This window comes from Marmota flaviventris, chromosome 6 (assembly GCF_047511675.1).
Source record: "Marmota flaviventris isolate mMarFla1 chromosome 6, mMarFla1.hap1, whole genome shotgun sequence".
Taxonomy (NCBI): domain Eukaryota; kingdom Metazoa; phylum Chordata; class Mammalia; order Rodentia; family Sciuridae; genus Marmota; species Marmota flaviventris.
In genome coordinates, this window is record NC_092503.1 from 66,550,796 (window position 1) to 66,572,099 (window position 21,304).

A 21,304-nucleotide genomic window follows, 5' to 3' on the forward strand; every position below is an offset into this window, starting at 1 on the left:
ATCCCGTATGTTAGTGATTTGAGTTCTCTCTCTTCTTCTCTTCGCTAGCATGGCTAAGGGTCTGTCGATTTTGTTTATTTTTTCAAAGAACCAACTTTTAGTTTTGTCAATTTTTTCAATTGTTTCTTTTGTTTCGATTTCATTGATTTCAGCTCTGATTTTAATTATTTCTTGCCTTCTACTTCTTTTGCTGTTGTTTTGCTCTTCTTTTTCTAGGATTTTGAGATGAAGTATGAGATCATTTATTTGTTGGTTTTTTCTTTTTTTAAGGAATGAACTCCAAGCAATGAATTTTCCTCTTAGAACTGCTTTCAATGTGTCCCATAGATTCCGATATGTTGTGTCTGTGTTTTCATTAATCTCTAAGAATTTTTTAATTTCCTCCTTGATGTCTTCTATAACCCATTGATCATTCAGTAACCTATTGTTCATTCTCCAAGTGATATATTCTTTTTCCTTCCTTCTTTTATCGTTGATTTTCAGTTCCATTCCATTATGATCAGATAGGATGCATGGTATTATCTCTACTCCTTTGTATTGTCTAAGAGTTTCCCTGTGACATAATATATGATCTATTTTTGAGAAGGATCCATGTGCTGCTGAGAAAAAAGTGTAACTGCTTGATGTTGGGTGGTATATTCTATATATGTCAATTAAGTCTAGGTTATTAATTGTGTTATTGAGTTCTATAGTTTCCTTATTCAACTTTTGTTTGGAAGATCTGTCCAGTGGTGATAGAGGTGTGTTGAAGTCTCCCATGATTATTGTATGGTGGTCTATTAGACTCTTGAACTTGAGAAGAGTTTGTTTGATGAACATAGCTGCACCATTGTTTGGGGCATATATATTTATGATTGTTATGTCTTGTTGGTGTATGGTTCCCTTGAGCAGTATGTAGTGTCCCTCTTTATCCCTTTTGATTAACTTTGGCTTAAAATCTATTTTATTTGATATGAGTATGGATACTCCTGCTTGTTTCCGAAGTCCATATGAGTGATATGATTTTTCCCAACCTTTCACCTTCAGCCTATGTATGTCTTTTCCTATCAAATGCGTCTCCTGTAGGCAGCATATTGTTGGGTCTTGTTTTGTGATCCATTCTACTAGCCTGTGTCTCTTGATTGGTGAGTTTAAGCCATTAACATTTAGGGTTATTATTGAGATATGGGTTGTTGTTCCAGCCATATTTGTTTATTTATGTTACTAAACATGGTTTGTTTTCCACTTTGATTATTTTCCCCCCTTTAGTGTCCTACCTCCCACTGTTGGTTTTCATTGTTATTTTCCATTTCCTCTTCCTGTAATGTTTTGCCAAGGATGTTTTGAAGAGATGGTTTTCTAGCTGCAAATTCTTTTAACTTTTGTTTATCGTGGAAGGTTTTAATTTCATCTTCCATCCTGAAGCTTAATTTCGCTGGAAACACAATTCTTGGTTGGAACCCATTTTCTTTCAGTGTTTGAAATATGTTATTCCAGGATCTTCTAGCTTTCAGAGTCTGTGTTGAAAGATCAGCTGTTATCCTGATTGGCTTACCCCTAAATGTGATCTGCTTCCTTTCTCTTGTAGCTTTTAAAATTCTCTCCTTATTCTGTATGTTGGGCATCTTCATTATAATGTGTCTAGGTGTGGGTCTCTTATGATTTTGCACATTCGGCGTCCTGTAGGCTTCTAGGATTTGGGGTTCTGTCTCATTCTTCAAGTCTGGGAAGTTTTCTCGAATTATTTCATTGAATAGATTGCTCATTCCTTTGGTTTGAAACTCTGTTCCTTCCTGTATCCCAATGACTCTTAAATTTGGTCTCTTGATGTTATCCCATATTTCTTGGATGTTCTGCTCATGGTTTCTTAACAGTCTTGCTGAGCTGTCTATGTTCTTTTCAAGTTGAAATACTTTATCTTCATTGTCTGATGTTCTGTCTTCTAAGTGTTCTACTCTGCTGGTAGTATTCTCAATTGAGTTTTTATGTTGGCTTATTGCTTCCTGCATTTCTAGGATTTCTGTTTGTTTTTTATAACCTCTATTTCCCTGTATAGTTGATCTTTTGCTTCTTGGATTTGTTTATGTAATTCATTGTTGAAGTGATCCTTCATTGTCTGATTTTGCTGTCTGATGTCTTCCTTGAGACTCCAGATCATCTGAAGCATGTATATCCTGAATTCTTTATCTGACATTCCATCAGCTGCAGCTATTACCTCTTCTAAAGTTGAGTTGACCTGCAATGCTTGTGGTCCTTTCTTTCCTTGTCTCTTCATACTGTTCGCGTTCCTTTCTTCTTGGTGAAACTGTTGTGCTATTGAATTTTCCCCCTATATATTTATATTGGTCTTGTATAGTTGCAAAGTCTCCCTCGTAGGCGCGGGCGGCGGCTCTGCCCCTCCGCCAATCGGGGCAATGTGCCTACCACGCCGGCAGGCCGCTGGGCCTGCTCTGCCAGTCGGTAGCAGGTCCGCCGACCTTGCAGGCGCGGGCGGCGGCTCTGTCCCTCTGCGGGCCGCTAGGCTTGTTCTGTCGGTGGTCGCAGTTCTGCCTACTTTGCAGGCGCAGGCAGCGGCACTGCCCCTCTGCAGGCCTCTGGGGCTGTACTGCCAGTGGGTCGCAGGTCCGTCTACTTTGCAGGCGTGGGGGGGGGGGGCGGCTCTACCCTTCCTCAGGCCACTGGGCCTGTTCTGTCTCTCGGTTGCAGGTCTGACCTGTTCTGATGGTGGTCTCAGTTCCGACTACCTTGCAGGCGCGGGGGGGAGGGGGCGGCTCTGCCTCTCAGCAGGCGGCTGCTCCTCTTCTGCCGGTGGGTCGCAGGCCCGCCTACCTTGCAGGAGTGATTGGAAGCTCTGTCCCGCCGCGGGCCACTGGGCCTTTTCTGTCGGTGGTCACCCTTCCCCTACCTGGCAGGTGAGGGGGGTGGGGGGCGGCTCTGCCCCTCAGCAGGCCGCTGGGCCTGTTCTGTCTTTGGTCCCAGTTCCCTCTACTATGCCGGCGCAGGGGGAGGGGGCGGCTCAGCCTCTCAGCAGGCGGCTGCTCCTCTTCTGCCGGTGGGTCGCAGGCCCGCCTACCTTGCAGGAGTGATTGGAAGCTCTGTCCCACCGCGGGCCACTGGGCCTTTTTTGTCGGTGGTCACAGTTCCCCTACCTGGCAGGCGCGGGGGTGTGGGGCGGCTCTGCCCCTCAGCAGGCCGCTGGGCCTGCTCTGTGCATGGTCACAGTTCCCTCTACCTTGCCGGCGCAGGGGGAGGGGGCGGTTCTGCCTCTCAGCAGGCAGCTGCTCCTCTTCTGCCGGTGGGTCGCAGGCCCGCCTACCTTGCAGGAGTGATTGGAAGCTCTGTCCCGCCGCGGGCCACTGGGCCTTTTCTGTCGGTGGTCACCCTTCCCCTACCTGGCAGGCGAGGGGGGTGGGGGGCGGCTCTGCCCCTCAGCAGGCCCCTGGGCCTGCTCTGTGTTTGGTCCCAGTTCCCTCTACTATGCCAGCGCAGGGGGAGGGGGCGGCTCAGCCTCTCAGCAGGCGGCTGCTCCTCTTCTGCCGGTGGGTCGCAGGCCCGCCTACCTTGCAGGAGTGATTGGAAGCTCTGTCCCGCCGCGGGCCACTGGGCCTTTTCTGTCGGTGGTCACCCTTCCCCTACCTGGCAGGCGAGGGGGGTGGGGGGCGGCTCTGCCCCTCAGCAGGCCCCTGGGCCTGCTCTGTGTTTGGTCCCAGTTCCCTCTACTATGCCGGCGCAGGGGGAGGGGGCGGCTCAGCCTCTCAGCAGGCGGCTGCTCCTCTTCTGCCGGTGGGTCGCAGGCCCGCCTACCTTGCAGGAGTGATTGGAAGCTCTGTCCCGCCGCGGGCCACTGGGCCTTTTCTGTCGGTGGTCACCCTTCCCCTACCTGGCAGGCGAGGGGGGTGGGGGGCGGCTCTGCCCCTCAGCAGGCCGCTGGGCCTGCTCTGTGTTTGGTCCCAGTTCCCTCTACTATGCCGGCGCAGGGGGAGGGGGCGGCTCAGCCTCTCAGCAGGCGGCTGCTCCTCTTCTGCCGGTGGGTCGCAGGCCCGCCTACCTTGCAGGAGTGATTGGAAGCTCTGTCCCGCCGCGGGCCACTGGGCCTTTTCTGTCGGTGGTCACCCTTCCACTACCTGGCAGGCGAGGGGGGTGGGGGGCGGCTCTGCCCCTCAGCAGGCCGCTGGGCCTGCTCTGTGTTTGGTCCCAGTTCCCTCAAAACTAATTAATTTCTAAAATAAGTAATATCCTACCTTGTGAAAAACTTTCCCTCATTTGGATATACCTTAATATTTGAGTAGAATATATTTACACCAACAGCTGTCTTCCATCTTTCACCTGTTCTAAATGTATACAGGATTGTGTGTTTATGCATATTAAACAGACCTTAAGAAAAAATCAGATTTGGGAAAATATTTGAGCTGTAATTTATTTTATAACTACTTTATAAAGATGTAAAGTCATATGATTAATAATACTTTTTTTAGCTTTTTGACATCTATAACCTTTACATATAAATCATCTACAATTTCTGCATTATCTTTAAAAAGAACCTTTCTGACCTCTTTCTGCTGAAATAACCAAAGATTTACATAAAATATGACTAGAAAATTAGCAAGAGATCTTTAAATTATTATAATTTGGACAATGTTTGAAACTTAAATAGAAATTTTTTTTATGAAGCAGTAATATTTTAAAAAATTCTCAATCATTACTTTCATGCATATTAAGTTCTTAATTAAATTACCACTCCAAAAATTGCTTTACTATCTTCTTGTACAAAAGTTAACTTACGTATATCTTGAAAATAAATTAAATACCTTCAGATTATATTTATGAGCTTTATCCAAAATAGTTGGTACCAAGTTATCAGTAGCTTCTCCATTCTCATCACTTGAATCAGGTGGGTACCAAGATAGAGCTAGTACACCTAATAGAAAAAAAGGAGGAGGGGGAAAAAAAAAAAAAAAAAACAGGAAACAAGATGATTGCAAGTAGTCTAAAAAAGGCAGAATAAGTTTCTAATAGTTAACAGTATGAAAGGATAGTTAACAATAAAAAAGAAACATATTCAAAAGAGCTTATTACTTTCTTTAGGCTACATAATATGTTAGTTTGTTTAGCCAATATTTATGAACTCTTTATCAACAAATTCTTTTTAATATCAATGTTTTTAATTAATACACTTCTGTTTTCAGAATAAGTTTAAGGTTTACAGGAAAATAAAACAAAAAGTACAAAGTGCTCATATATACCTGCTACCAGCCTCCAATATCCCCTCCCCAGTTTTCCTACTTAGCATCTTACATTATTGTGATACATTTGTAATAACTAATAAACTAATACTGACACATTATTTTTAACAAAACACCATAGTTTACATTAGGATTCACTGTTTGTACAATTCTACGCATCTTGACAAATGTATAATGTCACATGCTCACCATTATAGTATCAGACAAATTAATTTTACTATAAATCTCCTGTACTCTGCCTATTTATTCCTCCTCCATCTTCCTTTCACTCAGGGCAATAATTGAACTTTTAACACTGTCTATAATTTTGCCTTTTCTACAATGTCATATAGTTGAAATCATAAAATATGTAGCTTTCCCCAAATGGCTTCATTCACTTAGCAATTTGCATTTTAGTTTTCTTCACGTCTTTTCATGGCTTGAAAGACATGAAAAGTTCATTTCCTTTTACTACTGCATAATATCCATCAAATGGATGTTTATCCATTTACCTATTGAAGGACATCTTGGTTGCTTCCAATTCTGGGCAATTATGAATACAGCTTCTATAAACATTCACATGCTAGGTTTTGTGTTTATATTATCTGTTAACAGCAGATTTTAAAAAAAAAGAAAAATTATTATAATTTCTCCCTGTAGTACCTGATTCATTTTGCACTGATAAATTACAAACTGTTAGAAATATCAGTTTGCACAGAAATCACTAAGTATAGAGGGAATATTTAAGATCAACTTATCCAAAGCTTCACATATAAAGTAATGTGAGGCTATTAGAAAGATGACACTGATTATTTAATCAATCAATAGACTTTTTAATACAGGGAGTCAAAAGTAATAGTAGTAAAAGAGAAGTTTGTGGAAATTAGGAAATGAATGTTTAGAAAATATGAGAAAGCTAAATTTAAAGATTTGAATTACAGTATAAGTACTATGTAAAAAGAAGTTCCATTAGAGGAACAGAATAGTATTTTCTTCAATGTTGACCAAAAAAAAAAAAAGTCTATGTCTTCTGTCCTTTCTGAAACTACAAATAGCAAGAACATGAAAGACAGAAAAGGGAACCTAAAACATATGGTATTGCAGGAAAGCTCTGACTAGCCAAAGAGGGAATCACAATCTAGAAAAGGATGTTTGTGAGAAAAATGTAGGGAAAAACTGTTCAAATATTTGAGCTGCCTACTAGCCCCATTAGTAATACCATCAATAAAGAGTGACAGTAAAAAACTTCCAACATGTGGCCTATTAAAAAAAATTTACAAAAGAAGATAAAAAGTGAAAAAGAACATGAAAAAAAATAATGAAGATCACACAATAGAAAGATTATGCCACAAAGCATGTTAAAATTATGAGCAAAGCATTCTTCCATAAAATTAAAAATTAAACAAGGTTCCTGTTTCTAATGACAGTGGAATAATTTCTAAAAATGGTGTAAAAGTAAACCAATACTCCCATGAAAACAACCAAAATTACTAGGTAAAACATGAGTAACAATAATTTCTTAAAGCCGAGAAACTGAAGGAAGAACTACCTAGGCAAACTGAAGGGTGAATGGAAAGCCAGGGAGGTAAATTAGCAAGGAGGCCAGTTTGTCCCAAGCACAGATAACAGAAGCAAACTGGTTCTCAAAGTCAGGGGAATTACATTCCAGGTTCACAATGCTTATGTAGTTCTATATCTTTAAACTCAAATTAAGATGAGTCATGACTTGGTATTCTCAATAATTGCCAGGCAAAAACAAAAAGTAAATTTTCTCAGGAGGAAGGGATCTTCCCCCAGAGTTTCAAACTACTGTGAAAAGTATTTTTTTAAAGAATAAAAAATAGTAATGCATTAACAAATAATAAAGAGCACAAGGAAATAAAGCATCAAATATAAGAATCAACAAAAACCAAAAGTCAATAGAAATTAACATGAAAAACTTAAGATATCAGCATTACAGATATTTAAAACAACTATCTTCATAGTTTAAAAGATAAAAATTCACTTCGAAAATTTCAAAATATTGTCATATGTCCTTCAGACAGTGTGGTGGGCTTTGAAGATATATTTAAATATCTCACTTTCAGTTACATGAGCAAATGATACATTAACCTTTCTTGTTTCTGTGGCTTTATCACCAAACACATAATTTTTACTCACAAAGGTATATTTTAAATATGAACATAAAATTCCAATTTCTAGTACACTGTTCAATAAATTTTGGTTCCTTTTCCTATCATGCTGTTATTTCTCACTTTGATCCCTCACTCCAACCTCAGTGCGCCTTCTACCACATAGGATAGTTTTGTATCTTAATACAATAGTCTCCAAATTATTTCTGTACTTTTTCCTCATCTTCATTACACTCTAGTCTCACGCTGTCCAACTTGATACACACCTCTCAAACAACTTAAAATTTTAAAAATATGTTGTTCACTTAACTAACCACATTTCCAGTGCCCACTAGCCACATATGGTCAGTAATATCTACTGTAATAGATAGTACTTATATACAACATTTTCATCATCACAGAAAGTTCTATTGGATAGAACTACCAAACAATTCTGGTTATACTACAACATGCTAACCACTTCAACCCTAGCTAGTGACTTCTCTTCCTCTCACATTCTCTCTACTTGTATAATCCATGGCTTGGGAAGATTTTTTTTTTTCTCTTTTACTGTTACTATGTTTCAGATTCTCTATTGCATTGATTATGGATTAAATATATCAATATATTCAATATATCTAATTCTATCTTCATACTGTGCTTCACAATTCAATTTATGTTTGTACAGTCTGGTTCTTAACAAATATGAATACAAAAGGGTTGGGAACTAAACCATTTATGGTCCAATTACAGAAGAGGATTAGAAAATTTACAATGATAATGACTCCACGATAGTAACTTCTACAGTAAGCCAACTGAGCAAAAAATAAAGCTCAGTGGTGGAGTACTTGCCTAGCACATGTGAGGCCCTAGTGACATAAAAAGGAAAAAAAAAAACTGTCTAACTAAAAGAAGCCAACTGAATATCTGTATTATTTATACATACAATTTATTACACTCTATCATTCCAACTGCTTATTCAACTAGGAAATTATTTGAAATTGATTCTAGGAATATTAACATACAAGATAGAAAAACCCATGTCATATTCATGCCATCCCTTCAAAGCAATTATCATATAACCTTTAATATAACTCATATGCAGTGATTTTTAAAGTTAAATGATGCCTCTAAGTGGAGTAATAGTTAATAATATATTATAAAATCAGATAGACCTAGAGAATCAAGTACTAATTTTCTCACTGGATAGACTTGTATTTGTAGATCATTTTACTTAAATTACTTACATTCTACTTAAATTACTTAATTTCACACCTATAAAATTTGCAAATTTTTTTTGAAAATAGCAAGAGAAAATTAATAAGTCCCTTATAATAGAATCACCATTAAACTAAAAGCAGATCTTATAGTAGAAATCTTATAGGTCAAAGAGAATAGTATGATATATCCAAACTTCTGGGGCAGGGGAAGCTAATTAAGAATACTACACCCACCAAAACTTTCCTTCAGAAGTAAGGAAAAAATTAAGATTTTCTAAGACAAGAAGAAGTCAAGCTAATTTATCAGCCCCAGAGTGGTTCTACAACTGCTTAAGGGAGTCCTATATTAGAAACAAAAAGACAACAAGTACCATAAGAAATGCATTAACAAGTACAAAATGCAAGAAAAGAACATAAATGAAAAAGAAAGAAGAAAATTGAGCCCTATCAATGCCAAAAAACCTAGCAAAAACAAAAAAACAAATTAAAAAAATCCCAAAACCAAATCACAAAAATGAAAAAGGACAAAAGGAAGACGATATACAAAAGAATAGAAAAAAAATAGAATGGCAGGAGTGTATCTTTACTTACATTAAAAACCTTAAATGTAAGTGGAATAAATTCCCCAATTAAAAGTTACAAACATACTGAATAGATTAAAAGCAAACAAACAACAAACCAGACTGTACATGTGCTGCCTACAAGAAACTCACTTAAATAGTAAAGACATACATAGATTGAAAGTGAAGGAATGAAAAAAGGTAAACCGTGAAAACCAAAAGTGAGGGGCTGGGATGTGGCTCAAGCGGTAGCGCGCTCGCCTGGCATGAGCGGGGTGTGGGGTTCGATCCTCAGCACCACATAAAAATAAAATAAAGATGTTGTGTCCACCAAAACCTAAAAAATAAATATTAAAAAATTCTCTCTCTCTCTCTCTCTCAAAAAAAAAAAAAAGTGAGCAAGAATAGCTGTACTTACATCAAATAAAACAGATTTCAAATCAAAAACTTTAAAAATAAACGAGGAAGGCCACTGTATAGTGATAAAAGGATCAATTCAGCATAGGAAACAACCATAAATATATATGCAGCTAACAATGAAGGACCCAATTATATAAAGCAAAGTTATTAGATCTAAACAATGAAATTCTAATAAAATAAGAGCAGGGTCTTCAAAACCTCACTTCTGTCAATGGATAGATCTTGCACACAGACACACACACAGACACACACACACACACACACACACACACAGAACATCTGCAGGTTAACTAACCTGTGGACTAAATGGACTCAATGGGCATTTACAAATATTTCACCCAACAGCTACAAAATATGCATTCTCCACATCAGCACATGAACATTTTCTTCATGGACCACATGTTAGAACAAAAACAAGTTTTGACAAATTTAAGAAAATTCCAAGAATAATAAGTATCTTCTTTGGCCACAATGGACTAAAATCAGAATCAATAGTAAGATGAATTTTAGAAATTAGAGAAATCAACAACATTCTCTTGAATGACTTATAGCCAATGCAAAAAGCAAAAGGGAAATAAAAATTTCCTGAATTAATGAAACTGAAAAAAAATATACCCAAAAATATAGGATATAGCAAAAGCAGTACTAACAGGAAAATTTACAGTAATAAATGCCTACATCAATAAACAGAAAAATTTCAAGCAAACAATCTAATTATGCAACTCAAGAAATTATAAAGGCAAAAACAAATCAAATCCAAAATTAGTAGAAGGAAAGAAACAGCAAAGATCAGAGCAGAAATAAATGAAATGGAGATTAAAAAACAATACAAAAGACTAATGAAAACAAATAGTCTTTTGTAAAGATAAAAATTATTGATAAAGCTAGACTAAACAGACATGAAATCGGGAAGGAGACAGAAAACAAATCAAAATAGAGATGAAAAAGGAGACATCACAACCAATAACAAAGGAATGCAAATATCACTAGGGAATGTCATAAACAACAATACACTGGCAAATTGGGTAACCTAGAAACAATATAAATTTTTGGACACATAAGCAAACAAAACTGAGCCATGAAGACACAGATAACAATACTTCTCAAACTATTTCAAAGTGAAAAGAAGAGAACTCCTCCAACCTCATTCTACAAGGCCAGCATTATTCTAATTCCAAAACCAAAGTAGGATGTAATAAAAACAGAAAACTACAGTTCAACATTCCAGATAAACACACATGAAAAATTCTCAATATATAAATAAAAGCCAAGAGCACATCAAAATGATTATACAATACGATAAATCTGAGTTTGTCCCAAGGATGCAAGGATGTTTCAACATATGCAAAGCAATAAACATAATATAACACATCAACAGAATGAATAATAAAAAACCATATAAATATCTCAATAGATGCAGAATAAATAATTTGATAAAATTTAACATTCCTTCATAATAAAAATCGTAAAGCAATTCCTCTAAGATCAGGAATAAAATAAGGATTTCCATTTTCATTACTCTTAATAGAAGTCTTAGCTAGAGTATTACACCCAAAGCAAGAAATAAAGGACATCCTTATGCAAAAGGATGTCAAATTATCCCTCTTTGCAAATGACATGGTTTCACATATATAGAAAAACCTAAAGACTACACACACACACACACACATGCACCCATACACGTGAGAAAAGAAAAACTGTTACAGATGATAAAGGAATTTGTTAGAATTGTAGGCCACAAAACCAACATAAAAAATTAGTAGCTTTTTATACTAAAACAACCAAATTGCTAAGAAATTAAGAAGGCAATTGCAGTCACAATAGTTAGAAAAACCATGCATAAATAAATAAATAGATAGATAAATACACATGGGAAAAAACTTAACCAAGAAAATAAACAATCTATATAGTGGAAATTAGAAAACACCATTGATATTAAAGAGGACAACCTGTGTTTACATGCTGGAAAAATCAATATTATTAAAGTGGTCATACTAACCAGAAAAGTCCACAAATTAAATGCAATTTCTATCAAAATACCAGGGACATTCCTTACAAAAAAAAAATGATATTTGTGTATAGCACAAAAGACCTTGAACAGCAAAGCTATTCTAGTGGGGGATAGGAGTGATTTGGAGATATTACATGGACTGACTTCAAAATAAACTACAAAATGATAGTAAACAGAACAGCATGATATTGGATAAAAATAGACACAGACTAATGGAATAGAATAGAGAATCCAGAAATACATTCAAATTTTTACAATGAATTTTAGATGAAGATAGAAAATTCACTATATAAAACCATTTAACAAATGATAAATAAATGATACTGGGAAAACTAGATATTCACATGCAGAAGAAACCAGACTTTTATCTGTCACCACAGGAAAAAATATTAACTAAAATGAACCAAAGACTTAAATATAAGATCAAACCCATGAATCTACTCAAAGAAAATATAGGGCACATACTTCCAGACATTGGTCTGGGAAAAGATATTTTCAATATGACCCCAATAGCAGAGGATGCAGATGCAAAAAATTGACAAATGGAATTACACCAAAATAAAAGATTCCTGTATATCAAAAGAAACAATCACAGAATGAGGAGTAGGGCAGAATGTATTTAAAAAGTTTTGCCCTGATAAAGAATTAGTTTCCAGAACATATAAAGAAATTCAAACATCTCAAAAGAAATAATAGTAACACTAATAACAATAATAAGCCAATGGACTACAAAGATATTTCTGAAAATAGGCTACACATATGACCAACAAACATGAAATGTTTAGCATCAGTTAACATTTAAAAAAGTGCAAATCAAAAGCACATTGAAACTGGGCATGGTGGTGCACACCTGTAATCCCAGCAACTATGGAGGCTGAGGAGGCAGGAGGATTGAGAGTTCAAGCCAGCCTCAGCAAAAGCAAAACCCTAAGCAACTCAGTGAGACCTTGTGTCTAAATAAAATACAAAATAGGGCTAGGGATATGGCTCAGTGGTCAAGTGCCTCTGAGCTCAATCCCCAGTACTCCCCCCCCCTCGCCGCCCGCAAAACAATCAAAAAAACACATTGAGGTAGATATGAACTTATCCCAGTCACAATATTACAGAAAAGACAAAACATAACAAATGATGATCTAGATATGAAGAAAAGGAATTCTTATATACTGTTAGTACAAATGTAAATTAGTACGATCATTATGGAAAATCATATGGGATTTCATCAAATCACTAGAAACAGAAATACCATATGATCCAGCAATCCCATATTGAGTATATACCCAAAGGAATTGAAGTATGAAGGGACATCTGCAGTTGCATATTTATTGCAGCACAAAAAAAGCCAAAGATGAAATCTGTAGGGAGCTACCATGAATTACTTGAGGGTCTTCGTTTAGTATAGAGCCATGGAGACTTAGGTTTTTCCCTTAGGAACTATCCCTGTTCTCCCATGTGCATTAGATTGCCCAAGACACATAGCACCTATCTCCACTCTTGTTGCTCTGGAGTTGGGTGCAATTCATTGCCATGGAAAACCTTTGATGTTACCCGATATAAATAAAGCAAGGGTGGACTCCATCTTGCCTCTTTTTATATGGAAGCTCCATCCCTAAGATCAGCTAGCTCCACCCCTACTTTTTAAAATTACTTTTTGTCCCCTAAGGTTTTTCTGCTGCTTTCTCTTAGCTTTTATTCCTCAGCCAGCCCAGTATACCAAGAGGAACTCCATTTCCAACACCCTCGCAGGACGTGGGCGGGACATATCAACCTATGTGTCCATCAATGTTATATAACATTTACAGCAATATGAAAGCTATATGGATATCACTACTATACAATAGTAGACATAAATTTAAATTTATATTACAAACAGTTGTTCTAAAGGGAATATTCAGAGCATCATGTTAGCTGCTATTAGGTACATTTAAACTCTAAAAATTTAATTCATCTTAGTATAACTTCTATTTCTCCTACTTTTTTTGCAGAAACTTGTAAATAAGATGAAAAAATGAGAATTATAAACTTAATAATACAATATTTTCTGCTTTCAGAAAATATTCTATTATTGATTTCATTTAGTATTTTTGAAGCATCAATGTTGAAGTCTAAGAGACTAAAGACTGTAACACAGTAATTTTCTTTATCATTTTCTCCCCCCACAGTGTTGTGGATTGAACCCAGGGGGTTCCCTACCACTGCTATATCACCAGCCCTTTCTTTAAATTTTATTTTGAGAAGAGTCTTGCTAAATTACCAGGGCTGAGTTGAACTTGTGATCCTCCTGCCTTAGCCTCCAAAATATTTGGCATTACAGGTATGTGTCCGCCACTGTGTCTCCCTACTTCTTTATGTGCCAAGTCTTCTTTATGTGCCAAGACTCTAACACTCTAAATAGTGCTAAACTGAAAGAAAGGAAAGATAATTTTAAAGATACAGAATGAATTGTTGGCTACATATAAATTTCTATTGCCATATTATCACAAATTTATGAACTGGTGTTATAGTTTAGTGGTAGAGTACTTGACTAGTGTATATGAGGGTCCGGGTTCAGTCCCTAGTATCAGGAAAAACAGCAACAGCAACAACAACAACAAAACCCTCAATATTACAATTTACTTGTTTTAAACAATATAAATGTATTATCTTAAAAGTTTTATAGGTCAGATATTTGCAACTGGTCTCAAATGGCTAAAATAAAGATGTTGGACTAGACTACATTTATTTCTGTAGGGTTTAGGGAAGAATCTAATTATGGGTCACTGAAGTTATAGAAGCCACCACATTCTTTTGCTCATGAACTCCTTTTGCCATCTTCAATGACAGCAACAGTGGGTTGAGTCGTTTGCACATCACATACCTTGGACTTTTCCTTTTTCCTCTTTCTTGTAAGGACCCATAATTAATATAATATAAATAATCTGAGATAATCTCATTCAATGGATTATAGAAATCTTTGCAACAGTAATTCTAATTTTTATTTTGTCATGTAAAATAGCATATCTACAGACTCTAGGGATTAGAATGTTTTTCTACTAAGAGCTCTTATTTTGACTCCTGAATATTTCTAAAATTGTTTAAAAAATAAAACTATCCATTGGGTACTTCTATAATTTTTAGGTATCAGTATAACAGACAATATGATGTATTATGCTTTAACTAAAAGATTTGATACAGTAAAAGAATCCAACAAAAAGTAAAATATTTGCATCAATAGTAAAACTACCAATATTTAAAATAACAATAATTACACTATTGTCGATGTTTAGAAATAATTCGTATCATATATATATTTATCTTATAAAATATAGACATGTTTTATAGTATAAATGTATAAAATATAACAGCTACATTTATAATTGAGGGGAAAAAATCATTGTATACAGTTCAATCTGTATAAAGAGAATTAACACTTTGAACAATAACCATTTTCTCTGCCAAACTCAGCTTTTTAAACAACAGTGTAGTCTTAAAATTATAAAGAAGACTTGGATCTGCTACTGGTTTGTTTGTTTGTTTGTTTGTTTGTTTTTGGTAATAAGGGAAAAGTCTTTTGAGAAAGTTCTTCCCTCTAATATAAATCTGGAAATAAAGACAGATACACATACCACACAGAAGCTAATATACTCTAAATAGGCTTTACCATATCTGTTTATGGCATAATATGAACAGAATATAGAAATTAGAGTTGTAAGTTTATTCTAAAAAATAAGATATCATAAGTAACTGAAAAAAGTCACTCCATAGGAAAAAATAATCATCATCTTACATGTTTAGTGTAGACTCACAGAATTCTACATTGTTTTGTTCATGAAAGAAACTTGCATTTTTCTATATACTTATCAACTCATTAGTGAGTTCATGCCTTCATGTAGAGAACAACCATTTTTTTTCTTGTGTTCCTTCTACTAAGAGCACTAATGAGATAGAACTGAAACTGAAAAGTTTACAAAGGTTATAAAATAAAACTGAAGAATTTTCAGACACCAAATTATTTTTTAAATAAAACTGACTACTTAGAAAATAGAACTATCTAAATAAATAGGTATAACTGTAATACAAGGAGGAAAGGGAAGAGAAAGCTGATGGAGATTTCTAAGAACAGCAAGATCAACCAATGACTTAACATCAGTTAAGTTCAAGGTGCATATTTTGAACATTAGTGCATACAAAATAAATAAAATGAATAAATATATTGTACTAGGCCAGAGAATATACAATATACATAAAAATGTAAGAGAAGAAAAAGAAAGGAACAAAGATGATTAGAACAAATGAAAAATAAATAACAAAATAGAATATTTAAAAGCCATTTCACTGTATGATATATAAACAAAATAAACACAAAAAAAATTAAAAAGACTATGAAAGTAGTTTAAATAAATAGAAACACAAAGTCAAATAATATGCTACGTGTGAAACAACACATATGTCTTTTAACAGGTGAGTATAGAAGAAAAATTTCTATAATTATATAATTAAATATTATTCAGCAATAAAAAGACTAAACTGTAGATATATGCTATGTTAACATAGGTGCATTTGAAAATATTGTGGTAAGTGAAATAAGACACACAAATGATGGATGGTTCTATTTTCACAAAGTAATAGAACATTCAGAACTACTTGACAGTGATACAAATCAGATGCACAGGGTCCGGGGATCATGGTGGGTAAATAAGGCAATCACGATGAAACTTTCTGGACTACAGAAGTACCTTACCACTTGACTGATGATATTTATACAGGTGCATGCATACCTTTAAGAAACATAATTAAGCATTGTATTTTATGTAAAGCACAAATAATACAATTGAGAAAGAGAACTAAATTATTTTTCATATTATGTATTAAATTATAACTAAATTTAATACATGATATATATTAAATTATTATTTAATATTTTATTTTTACTAAGAAATCAATAAAAACAATATATACAGAAATACCCCAAAATTTAGAAATTAAACAACATACATTAAAGGCAGTGTTAAAAGGTGGTTACTGTTCTGGGTTCGTGGCTAGTGTTAGAGGGCTTGCTTCGCATTTTTGGGGCACTGGGTTTGATCCTCATCACCACATAAATAAATAAAATAATTATAAAATAAAGGTACTATGTTCATCTATAACTAAAACTTTTTAAAAAATTTTAAAAGTAAAAAGGTGGCTACCTGGATTTTTAATAATACATAGATAGTTTAATTTGTAGGTATGAGTTTAACAATATAATTAATAACACTGGGGAGACCAACTCAGTAATTTAATCTTCCACCAAAATTTGCTTATATACATAAACACATAAGTAAAATAAATTAATTACCAATGGAAGCTGAACGCATCTGTCTCATGTGAGTTTCTATGACAGTAGGATCCCGAGAGCTGTAACTTCCCAACTCAGGATAAAAGCTGGAGCCAATGTCATCTGGAGGACTGTGTCTCCCCTGTGGATAATTCTTGGCTATTCTAGGGTCCCAATGCTCCAAGACTGGATGATTCCAATGTATATATTTACCATCAAATTGTGGGTTTCCATACCAACTGTAATAAAATACATGCAAAAAATAATTCAGAGGTGGCAGTTCTTCCAGGTTAAGTTCAGAAGTTTTGGAAGGTTTCATAGTGATTTCAACACTTTTTAAATTCTTGGTATTTGTTTCACTGTTGATTCTGTCACTCTTTTGAAAATCAGTTTTTTTCCCCAAATGAATAGTTTGTTGATGAAGTTCTGGAAGAAGGTCAAGTCCAAAAGGAGCTCCAAAAGTAGCTGAATTTGGTCTCAGCAATTTTAAACCCATCATCAGAGAGAAAATAAATAGAATAAAAAGTGACAAAATGATGCAAGTCCTTCTCCGAAATTTTGCCATGATGACATACTTTAAAGTCCAAGATAGCAAATGCTTTGCTGTAATTTATTGAAAAAAGAAAATTAGTAAGAGGTATCAATAACATTTTCTAATGTATTCAAAATGAAAACTAAATCCATAGTGATTAGAATAAAATTAAGAAAATGCAATATTATGTTATCAAGTATTAGTAAGTAATCAATATATACATAAACTAAGTGGCAGTACTGATCTGGAAATATCACCATTAGCATGCAAATTATATTCTGTTAAATAAACCTTTCAGGAATTTCATTTAAGAAAATAAATTTTTCATCATTTTAACAGATTTTATGAATATTGAGTAAAGAAAGGGACTTTTCTGTGTATTGGAACTAAGGTTTTCTAATTTTAAACATAGAATTTAAAAAACATAATAAAAGGAAATATGTATGCTGTACATTAAAGTTGAACCATAAACTGGATTTAAAATAAATCATTTTTAACTGAAATTACAATATTACAAGGAGGAAATAATTACACACTTAAAATGATGTTTGGAAATGAAATAGAATCAAACATTTTTTTCAAATGACAGTAAAGAAAAAATCAAAAGTTGATATAAGAAATTTGAGCATTCATGAATTTTGGTAACCAAGGGAAAACACAGAACTAATTCCATGTAGATATTGAGAGACAACTGTATTTACATGTAATATAATATATAAGTATATACAAATGTAAAAATTATCATTGGGTAATATGCAAGATATGTAGAAATGGTTGAATGTGCATTTTTTCTATAAGAGTATAGTAATTCAAAAATAAAAAGATGAAGAGTATACCACCAGCAAATTAGAGAGCTCAAGCTATTAACATAGTATCTGTTCATTTCTGCTATTAACATAGTATCTGTTCATTTCTGCTATTAACATACTATCTGTTCATTTCTGAGAAGGGACAATTCCTACAGTCCTTCAAGTTCTGCACTCCATAATTCCAGGAACTGAAAACTCCATGTGTGGAACATGGGGAGCCTGTTCACTGACTAGGAACAATGGAACAAGATAATCATTTTGGTCTGCCTCTGAAACTTGTCCTGACATTTCCAAGTTATTGAGATAACAATAAATCCTTTCTGTGCTTAAAAAGTGAGCATTCTGACAAGACATGAGTCAGAAAAACATTTTTGTTGAAAGATTTCAACTATATTAACCATATACATAGAGGCAGGGGATATACTTAAAACGTGATAGTTACCTCTAGGTGAGAAAACAGTAATATTTTCATATGTCGACTACAATTATAATAGTTTTATTATATAAAGAATTATGTGATAGACATCATTATCCAAAGTACATGTATGAAGACACAAATTGGTGTCAACATACTTTATATACAATCAGAGATATGAAAAATTGTGCTGTATATGTATAATAAGAATTGTAATGCATTCCGCTGTCATTTATTTTTTTAAATCAATTTAAAAAAAGAAAATAGAAACAGGAAAAAAGAAAAAAAATAATTGATGGCAGTGAATATTGAGAAGGCACAGAGAATGAAAGAAATAACCAAATTACTATTGAAATTTATTTTTGGAATGTTGACTTCAGCTGAATGGAAAGTCACAAATAATACTGAAACTTTTTTACATTTTTCAGGTTCATCTCCTAGATTCACCCATGAAACAGAGTATAAAATTTGAACTATGGAGGCTGTCTTCTTTTTTCTTTCTCTTGACTATAAATATAATTTCTGAAGCTGGTCCCTTTCTCTTTATGCATAACTTAATTCATTCACTTAAAATGTTTAAAATCCATATCATTACAGATAATGTACCAGATCAATCTTTAGAGATGACCTACTGGCTGTAACCCAACCTCCATATTTCAATTGAGAATAAGTCATCTCAACCTAAATAAAAGCACCAGATATTGTGATTAAAGTTTCAGCTCTGCAGTTGCAATGTATGACTTCAAATTCCAATTGTGCAATCTATTTGGTTTGATCTATACAAATAACCTGATCTTTCTGTACTTCTCCTCTCCACTATGAGTTATCTCAACCATAAGATTTTTGTGAGGATCAGCAATAAATGGTTTTAACAACCTTCCTAGAATAATGTCTGACTTAAAAAACAGCAATATGAGTATTTCCAAAGATACAATGCAGCCTTCTTGATAATTCTGAATTCCAGAGTGAAATAGTGTATTGTTTTAGCATTATCCACTTCTCAAATTGGCAATTCTTAGATTATGTATTACAACATGTTATTTACATACAAGTCATATCCACAAGAAATGGAGTCTTTACCTTTACACTCCAGTAGAGACCAACATATCTTACACAGTCAGTAATCATTAGTTTTTCAGCTTATTTAATTTCTGGACCTCTTGCTTTTGACATTGGTATGTATGTGTTCAGATTCTACTGATTACATATACATTTCATATGTTTATAGTCTATATTGAACATACTATACAAGAAGAATTATAAAGATTCAATAATCGTATAAACCCATTTTCAAAAAAATTATCACCTTCAAAATTGTAACACTACAGTGACCCTTGAGATACCTAAAATATCTTGCAGGAAAGGAGAACTACTTACTCAATTTCAACCAAAAAAATAAGTTTCAGACGTTATTTGAGAATTAAAAAAACAAGTTAATTGCAGATGCACAGGTTCTCAAAGCAGGTATTGGCTACTGATAATGTGTTCTCATGAAAGGACAATTTACATTATTCTAAAGTTATACATAAAAGGTTCTTTTGAATTTGTTTTCTGTTTTTGTTATGCTTTCAATCTCTTAAAATGTTAGTTTACTTAGAGGTCCCACATTCAGACAGCTAAGAAATCAGATCTTGAAGCACTATACTATCATCATTTTAAAAATATTTGCTAATAATCACATAACTCAGAAAGGCCAAAGTCTCTTTTAGTTATTGTTATCAATTAATTTATACAAACTCTTCATGCTTTCTCTTGGTGGCGGGATGTTTTTTTCCTGCTATTATTTGCTTCTAATGTTATTCTGTAGGAAATCCTTGGAGATAAATACAACTAATAAGACACATCTGGAACTCTCAGAATCAGTTTCTGTACTAAGGCTTCCTTGCTCAGATCAGTTCTACTGTAAACATTCATACCTTTTGGTCAACAGAAATTCAGTTATGCATAATCTCATCCTTCCAATCTGTGAATTAGAACTTCATTTTAACACTACTAACTTTTTCAAAGTCTATGGTCTAGGATAGTCTATGGCTAAGCAATCTGCTTCAGAGTAAGCAACTTACCAGATCAAGAAGAGCAAGTTCTGACCTAGTAATTAAGCTCTTGCTCCCATACTATTTTGCCTTTCTACAAGGTATTACAGATATCAAGTTTAGAGAATATATCACTTTTTAAGACATGGATGAAAAACATAGTCATGTGTTCAATTAAAATTACGGTTTTAAGAAACAATGACTGTTACCTGCTTCATGAACTGTAGCACACAATATGAAGACAGCGTATTTTTATTTATTCTGAGCATACACTATTTACTCACATGAATAAGAGAGGCAGCTTTGCAAATGTGTTAAGCATAGAGTCTGAAAATCCACAAAATTTACAGCAACGCCAGTTTTTTTGTCAGGTTTACATACACCACAATGAGAGTGGAGTAACCAACTTGACTGTCATGAAAGTGATTTGCAAACAACTTGCAATACCTTGATTTTGTTTCGTATTTTTCTTTCAGCCTACTGCCTACACCCTTCAATGTAAACAACCCCTCATCCCATTCTCATCTAATAAATAGTCTTTCCCTTGCACTTGTTTTTTTTTTTTTTTGGCGCCTTTCCAGGTTCCCTTAACTGTTATCTGTAGGGTTTCGTAACAATAAAACGAAACAAACTGATAGAACTGCCTATATTTCAAGTTCTCTTCACTGAATAGAAAAAAAAGGTATTCATGCTCCACAG

The 21,304-nt window shown here is 34.7% G+C and overlaps 1 protein-coding gene across 7 annotated transcripts in view; it reads right to left on the reverse strand.

Annotated features, from left to right (window-relative positions):
• Manea (mannosidase endo-alpha) overlaps positions 1–21,304 on the reverse strand; it is a 38,812-nt gene that overhangs the window by 16,760 nt on the left and 748 nt on the right. For 3 of the 7 annotated variants that reach the window (XM_027928258.2, XM_071613200.1, XM_071613202.1), the window contains exons 2-3: positions 16,838–17,419; positions 4,788–4,897 (exon numbers count right to left, since the gene is read on the reverse strand). In XM_027928258.2, the coding sequence (XP_027784059.1) occupies positions 4,788–4,897; positions 16,838–17,381 (654 nt within the window). In that variant the 5' untranslated portion in view covers positions 17,382–17,419. Of the gene's footprint in view, positions 1–4,787; positions 4,898–16,837; positions 17,420–20,889; positions 21,274–21,304 lie in introns of those variants that run through there. The other 4 variants (XM_071613204.1, XM_071613205.1, XM_071613201.1 and 1 more) reach the window with 3 other exon arrangements.